Raw genomic sequence first — 8,692 nt, 5'->3', positions numbered from 1 at the left:
AAATCAGACATTCATTACCTTTTGTAAATGATGTGAAATTTCTGTAGTAAACTAAATAGATTTTATTGTTATATATTTTTCAAAAGAAATAAATACATACAATTGCTGGCAAACTGACAATAAAACTATACGTCACTATGGAAAACGAACAAAACGCAATACCCTAACCTTACGTTAACCGTGATACCTCGGTCGCCGTGTAATCCCTTTGGCGCGTTATTTTCGTCGTTCAGTATTCCATAGTGGCGTATAGGCCCGATCACGCTGCACGCCACTATGACATACGATTTTTTTCATTTTTGCCGATATTTCATAATTATAAAATGTGTATAAAAAGTGGCGTATGGTCGATACGCCACTATGGAATACTTAAAAATGTCACTTTGTAACTATATCGCCACATTTAATTAATTAATTACTAATTAATTAGCTAATTATGACTGATGAGACTTAGAAAAAATGAAAGAGAACATCATTAAAGACATATGTGCCAATTTTCAAAAAAATGACCAAAAATCACTATACGCCACTATGGAATACAGCCGACGAAATATGCAAATAAAGGTCATTAAAATGTTTAAAAATGCAAATAAAATATCATCAACTGGACAACCTATTGTGAAGTTGTAATTATTTTTTTCTCGTTTTATACTTACAAATTAGATCAAAAGCAGCTGCAACTTAATTATTCTATTATTATTATTTTTATAATTTGTTTTGTTTCTAAATATGTGACCCCTCGGCACAACTGAGCCCGGATGTCGCCAGTGCCACTATTGAGATATGCTCCATCGAACTTAACAATTAACAATAGGAAACAAAGGATTTATTGACTGTTTTATTGATTTTTCACTACTTAAATGTCAAGTACTATAGAGTCATGATATACATCATTTTAAAGCTAATTTCAAGCAGAAAATGTTGGTTGAATATCTCAAAAATGATGATTAGCGACTTCAGGGCTCAGTTGTGCCGAGGGGTCACATATCTGAAATATATCATAACTTATCACCATGTTTCAGGCTAAGTTCACTTTAGTTCACACTTTGGGCATGACATCAGCTATCTATAGAACTTAATAATTGTGAAAATCTAAAACATCACAATACCCAAACCTTAGGCTGATTCTCATCCATATTTCATCATTATGTTATAGCCATTTTCACCCTAGGCATGAGCAAGTCCCTTTAAGAAATAGATGATATTGATTCTATTTGATCAATTTGGTGAGTCATAAGCAACAAACCACACAGATATAATGTGAAATTTCTGTTGAATTGAAACAATCAATATAATTGATTCATCAAGAAAGCAGATGCATGCACAGGGTTGCCAAACACACCATTTGGTAGCCCAATTGGGTGACTTTTGAAGATTTTTTCCTGTGACTTTTGACAATTTCCTGTCCCATAGAAAACCAATGGTTAAGAAAAAAATTTGGGCGACTTTTCAATTATTTCAACATTGGCTCCCGCGACTTCCGATAGTTTCTGCCCCATAGACACCAATGGCTATAATAAGAGAAAAATTGGGAGACTTCAATTATTTGATCCGCGATTTGGGCTGAAATCGTTTGGCAACCCTGTGTATGCATATACTCCACAATGCTAGCTTACATGCAATCGTGCTGCATACCAGTCTAACATTTGAGTGAAGGAGGAAGTACTTTCAGTGAAATTTCAACTTTGAGGAAAGGTTTATCTGCATCCAATAATCTTGTCTTTATATGAGAAAATCTCATCATTCCTGGGGTTATTCACCAACTAAAGTGGCTTGAAGCAAATTAGACAAAAACTGAGCTGAGTCTCAACCTACTGCTCTAACCTACTGTTGGGCTCTGTTGTGTGTATCCGGTTTTGTATCCAGTGGAAATCTACGTTAAAGGTAATGCCATAACTTAATAGCTTTTTTTGTTAGTTTAATAATTCATGGCAGTTTGTTTATTTGCTTGTATATTTAATCATTTACTTATTTGTTTAATATTGTTTTTAACATATTCTATGTACTTAGAAGTTGATGATAACTCTCACAAAATATGTTAAGTACATAGAATATTTTCAGATATGGGGCCAATATATTCAGAAATATGAAAAGAGTCATCATTTGGCAACAAACAGATTTGCTGATGAAGACGCCGTAAATTTTTTTCACAATTATATTATTCAAATGATTTTATAATGTACTTAAATGAACTAAAATACCCAGCAAAACAAAGGCTTTAGGTGCTGTATTTGTGTATTATTTAATACCAGTTTTCATAGAAATTTGGACCCATCTCCCTCATACCAAAAGTCAAAAAATTGTGAATGTTTTTACAATTTTCCCCCACAATGTTGACAAACTTGGACAATTTGATCTAGTACAGATGGCAATATTGAGCTATGCGGGAAATTGAGAACATTTTAGAAAAAAAATTCCATCCATACACCAAAATCGGCCTAGAATAAGGGGCATTGATATGTGAACCAATTTTGTGGTATGTTCCCATATGGTATGAGTATTCCCTCCCCCGCCTGATCCAAATATATTTTCAAAGAACAACCCAGTTCATTGAACAACCATAATATTATCATAATAAATCTTAGAACTCTTCCAAATGTTTTATTAATAGATACAATGGCTTCAAGTACACAAAATCACCAATGGAACTTATCAATCCCCTTAGTGTGCAAATACTGCCAGATGAAATTCCGTCCAGGAGACATTCCTCGCTACTTTTCTCATCTCAGGCATCATGAGATGAAGATCAAGCCATACTGGTATACCAATCCTTACTTGCCACCAAAAGCTGGTTGTAATAGGCTTTACCAAAATATCAAAGAATCAACTAAAGGTGATGAGAAGGCTCAGAAGACTGGAGATTTACAAGGACATAAGACGCAACATGAATTGATCCATACAGGAGAAAAACCTCACAAATGCAGCTACTGCAACACATATTTCAATCATTTAAGAAGCAAAAGGCGACATGAATTGACTCATACAGGAGAAAAACTTCACAAATGCAGCTACTGCAACAAATATTTCACTCACTTAGGAATCAAGAAGCAACATGAACTGACTCATACAGGAGAAAAACCTCACAAATGCAGCTACTGCAACAAATATTTCAATCATTTAGGAAGCAAGAAACGACATGAATTGATCCATACAGGAGAAAAACCTCACAAATGCAGCTACTGCAACAAATATTTCAATCATTTAGGAAGCAAGAAGCAACATGAATTGATCCATACAGGAGAAAAACCTCACAAATGCAGCTACTGCAACAAATCTTTCACTCAGTTAGAAAACAAGAAGCGACATGAACTGACTCATACAGGAGAAAAAACCCACAAATGCAGCTACTGCAACAAATATTTCAATCATTTAGGACACAAGAAACGACATGAATTGATCCATAAAGGAGCAAAACCTCACAAATGTAGTTACTGCAACAAATCCTTCACTCAGTTAGGAGATAAGAAGCGACATGAATTAATCCATACAGGAGAAAAACCTCACAACTGCAGCTACTGCAACAAATCTTTCACTCATTCAGGATCCAAGAAGCTGCACGAATTGACTCATACCGGAGAAAAACCTCAAAAATAACATTATAGGAGAACTATACAACCCAAGAGATGATCATGCTCTATCACCCCACCAAGTTATAACTTGACGGTGAAAAACTGCATGCATACTACAGAGTGGAATAATGGCATTGTAGATAAAATATGCAAATAAAGGTCATTAAAATGTTTAAAAATAAAAATGCAAATAAAATATCATCAACTGGACATCCTATTGCGAAGTTGTAATTATATTTTTCTTGTTTTATACTTACAAAATTTGTTTCTAAATATCTGAAATAGATCATAACTTATCACCATGTTTCAGGCTAAGTTCACTGTAGTTCACACTTTGTGCATGACATCAGCTATCTATAGAACTTAATTATTGTGAAAATCTAAAACACATCACAATACCCAAACCTTAGGCTGATTCTCATCCATATTTCATCATTATGTTATAGCCATTTGCACCCTAGGCATGAGCAAGTCCCTTTATGAAATAGATAATATTGATTCCGTTTGATCAATTTGGTGTGTCATAACTCATAAAAGACAAACTACACAGATATAATGTGAAATTTCTGTTGAATTGAATCAATCTATATAATTGATTCATGAAGGGAGCACATACATAATACTCCTAGCACTAGGATCTCACAGGACACAGTTCTATAACCCAAATATGTTTGTATATTGACAGAATGACCTTAGACTGTGTTGAGTATTAAAACTCACATCCACACCTTGAGGTCAAATTTTGAGATATAATTGTTGAATGGGGGTTAACCAACTGTGCCACTGGCATTGAGAGCATTTCAGTTCACAGCATAGTAGTCATATACTATCATATTCCATACCATACCAGTCTAACATTTGAGTGAAGAAGGGAAGTACTTTCCAACACATTTCAGTGATCTTTCAGCTTTGAGGAAAAGTTTTACTTCAACTCATCTTGCCTTTATTGGTGAAAGGCTTACAATTGAATATATGAATACAAAAGCCACCTAAGTCCATACTTAAACCAAATTGAGTTAAGCATGGGAAAGTGTTCCTTTACATAGGCCTGTCATTTGTATGAAAGAACAACTCAAATTCATCCTCTGTGTCTATTGAGCATGTGAAAAATAGCATGTATGAAAGAATCACCCAATTCCATGATTTGAGTCTTGTAACACATTGATTAAAATCCAGTATGTATAAAAGTCCACTTGTAACACATTCATTGCTAGAAAGTGACTTTTGAAAAAAATGGGTTTAATAAAGGAAAGTGTGTGGTTTATATTACATGGCAGAATGCTTATCAACATTATACATACCTGTGCGCTTTATTTTGTATTATCTTACTAGTGGTAATCTCATTCTAACATTGTTGTCTTTGTATATGATTCAAAAAACCACCTAAGTCCAAAATTTAAAATGAACCCCACGAAGTCCCTGAAATGCTAATCTTCATACCTAATACAGGTTAATCCACTCATTTGCACGTAAAACTTACCATATTGACCAGGTAAATCTAACTGAAGGAATTAAAATGATACACATGTTTTTCTCTCAAAATCACTTCCCATGGACTTAGGTGGCTTTTGTATTCATGTATTCAATTCCTAGGGCTACTCATCAACTAAAGTGACTTCATACATCCAGCATTCATTTGAACCTACTGCTATAACAGTACTGTTGAGCTCTGCTGTGCATATCCAGTTTTGGATCTAGTGGAAATCTATGTTAAAGGTAATGCCATACATAAGCTGGCAGCATTTTTCTTTCTTGATCCAGGAATCTTTTCAAAGACCACAACCATAATGTTATCATAATAAATCATAAAACTCTTCCAAATGTTTTATTAATAGATACAATGGCTACACAAAAGAACTTATCAATCCACCTAGTGTGCAAATACTGCTGGATGAAATTCCGTCCTGGAGATGTTCCTCGCTACTTCTCTCATCTCAGACATCATGAGCAGAAGATCAAACCATACTGGTATACCAATCCTTACTTGTCACCAAAAGCTGGGTGCATTAAGATTTACCAAAATATCAAAGAATCAATCAACTTTGATGCAGAGATTCAGAAGACTGGAGATCAAGATCCATTCCAAGGGACAGCTTTTATAAAACTTGAATCAATGACTAATTCTAATCATCAGGAAACACACTTAACAGAAATGTATGAGAATAGTGATATGAACACTACAAAGGGAACTGGTTATAAATTGCACAATAAGATTACATGTAAGCATTGCAACAAGCAATTTCTGCACATTGCAGTAAAGCGAAAACATGAATCAATGAAACACAAAGCAGAAAGCAACTGTAAGATCTTTGGTGAGAGTGAAAACCCTACTAAATATGAAAATGAGAAATTGATGTTCAGGACCGGGGGCACTCCAACTTTGGAGGTGACGCGTATGTAGGGCTGTTAAGACCCCCTTTTTTCAGCATCGCTCTCACCCAAAGACCCCATATTTTTTACTTTTTTTATGCTCTGTCACCCAAAGAACCCCTATTTTTCCATTTGATCTGTCACCCAAAGACCCTTACAAGTTCAATTTGAACAGAAACTTTCATTTATCACTGATTTTGTTACTTATTTTGAAAAAAACGATGAAATTTGAAGCCATTTAGACCTAGAAAATCGATTTTTTGCGGCGCTGTTTCGGCTCTCACCCAAAGATTCCATTTAAAAAAAAGATCATGTTCTCACCCAATGACCCCATATTTTGTACATTTTGCTCTCACTGAATGCCAAAAATCATGCTCTCACCCAATGACCCCCATATTTTTTTTACATTTTGCTCTCACCGAATGCCCCTTAGTGCGAAAGTGCCAGCCCTACACCTATATCCATTTCATATTGAAGTGCCCCCGGTTCAGGAACATTTCTGGAAAATATAAATGTGGCTTCTGCAGCAAAACTTTCAGTTATTTAAGCACCAAAACACAACATGAGTTGTTACATACTGGTGAAGGGCCTCACAATTGTATCTACTGCAACCAAGCTTTTAGTTCATTGTACAACAGGAAAAGTCATGAATTGATTCACACAGGAGAAAAACCTCACAAATGTAGTTACTGTCACAAAGGCTTTACTCAGGCACATAGCAAGAAAGAACATGAAATGACACACACAGCAGAAAAACCTCATAAATGTGGTTACTGCCATTACAGCAGGGAACAAGAAACAACATGAATTAATTCATATGGGAGAAGCACATCACAAATGCAGCTACTGCAACAAAAGCTTTACTAGTGCTTCCATGCTCAAAACACATGAAAAATCCCATACAGAGGAAAAGCCTCACAAATGTAGCTACTGTAACAAATTCTTTGCTCAAGCAGGGCAGAAGAAAGTACATGAATTAATTCATACTGGAGAAGCACCTCACAAGTTTAGCTACTGCAATAAGAGCTTCATTTGTGCATCTTTACTCAAAACACATGAAATGACTCATACAGGGGTAAAGCCTCACAAATGTAGCTACTGCAATAAAACCTTTGCTCAGGCAGGGCAGAAGAAACAACATGAATTGATCCATACAGGAGAAAAACCTCACAAATGTAGTTACTGTAACAAAACCTTTAGCTTATTGGGAAACAAGAATAAACTTGAATTAATTCATACACGGGCAAAGCCTCACAAATGTAGCTACTGCACTAAAGGCTTTACTCAGGCCCATGTACTCAAACAAACATAAAAAGATCCACACAGGAGAAAAACCTTTTAAATGTAACTACTGCGATAAAAGCTTTATTTATGCATATTTACTCAAAACACATGAAATGCACCATACAGGAGAAACACCTCACAAATGTTGCTACTGCAACAAAAGCTTTGCTACAGCAGGGCGAAAGAAACAGCATGAAATAACCCATACAGATGAAAAGCCTCACAAATGTAGCTACTGTAACAAAACCTTTAGATTAATGGGACACAAAAAACAACATGAATTAATTCATACAGGAGAAAAACCTCACAAATGTAGCTTCTCCAATCAATCCTTTACTCAAGCAGGGCAGAAGAAACAACATGAAAAATCCATTCATGAGAAAACCTCATAAATGTAAAAAATGTAGCTACGGAAACATTTGCAAAACACACAGATGCAATGATATGATGACGAAAACAACATTCTCTAAAACACACTCACATTAAACATACCGAAGGAAAGGACTATGAAATTATATGAGATATTTCATGACAATGTAAACATGGTAAACATGGTAAAGTTATACCAACTTGATAGTGAATAAATAAATTTTAAAAAAACAATATCTAAAAACCTGAAGAAGTTTTTTATTCTTTTGTGATGACTAAATTTATCTTCATTTTTTAGCAAATATCTCGGTTACAGATATTTGTAAATTAAATGAAAAAAGGAAAAAGTTTAAAAAACTACCCCGAATACTGTTCTTAATATTAATACATTGGTCTTACAGGGAAGCCAATCGCATTTATCTCCATATGTCTTGTGGTTCTTGAGATAAAGCCAATTATGTAGAAAGTTTCAAACAGTTTGTCCCTCCTGAGAATAATAAGCCCAATCGCTATTCTAACTTCCGGTTTTTGAGAGCAGTTTTAGGACACTTTGACCTCTGACATATCGGGAAAATTTACGTAATTATTATTAATTTTCTTATTATTGTCACAATTTTGATCATTAAAAATACCAAATAATTAATTTTAAAACATTTATATTTTTTATATTTGTTTTAAATATTGTTAAACATTTTAGATTATATTTTGAACGTACAAAAACCCAATATTTCTGAAAGGTCAAAGGACAAAGTGTCCTAAAACTGCAAAAACTGTCCCACAATGCATTACAAACTTCCAATGCCGATTGGGCTTATTGTGCACATGTGATGCGATCAAGCAAAATCAGTTGGAAATCAGAAATATTTTAATATTTAAAAATGTTCAGTTTCTTATAGGATAGTAGAAAGCATTTACAAATCTGGATTTTGCAGAAACCCCAATGAAATTGAACAACCAGTTCCAAAGATATGAGCAATCAAAGAGTTTCCAAAACAAAAGGAATCAAAAGGGAAATATTTCCTTTGTTTGGCTATATCTCAAAATCAATAATTCGGAGTTCCAACTGATTTTGCTTGATCGCATCATATATAAGTGATGGA

The 8,692-nt window shown here is 34.5% G+C and overlaps 2 protein-coding genes across 5 annotated transcripts in view; one reads left to right on the top strand and one right to left on the bottom strand.

The window, feature by feature from the left end:
- The window catches only part of LOC140157107 (uncharacterized), a 262,345-nt gene that overhangs the window by 194,248 nt on the left and 59,405 nt on the right, over positions 1–8,692 (bottom strand). The window lies entirely within an intron of this gene.
- On the top strand, positions 727–3,779 carry LOC140156350 (uncharacterized). Its single transcript, XM_072179320.1, has 2 exons — positions 727–1,884; positions 2,612–3,779. Exon 2 carries the CDS (start codon positions 2,617–2,619, stop codon positions 3,592–3,594), a length of 978 nt encoding a protein of 325 aa, XP_072035421.1. The 5' UTR covers positions 727–1,884; positions 2,612–2,616; the 3' UTR covers positions 3,595–3,779.

The sequence above is a fragment of the Amphiura filiformis genome, chromosome 7 (genome assembly GCF_039555335.1).
Source record: "Amphiura filiformis chromosome 7, Afil_fr2py, whole genome shotgun sequence".
In the NCBI taxonomy this organism is placed as follows: Eukaryota; Metazoa; Echinodermata; class Ophiuroidea; order Amphilepidida; family Amphiuridae; genus Amphiura; species Amphiura filiformis.
This window is presented reverse-complemented; position numbering and strand designations above follow the sequence as displayed.

Excerpts from the sequence above, each read along its gene's own strand:
- LOC140156350 (XM_072179320.1), top strand. The coding sequence starts at position 2,617 with ATGGCTTCAAGTACACAAAATCACCAATGGAACTTATCAATCCCCTTA.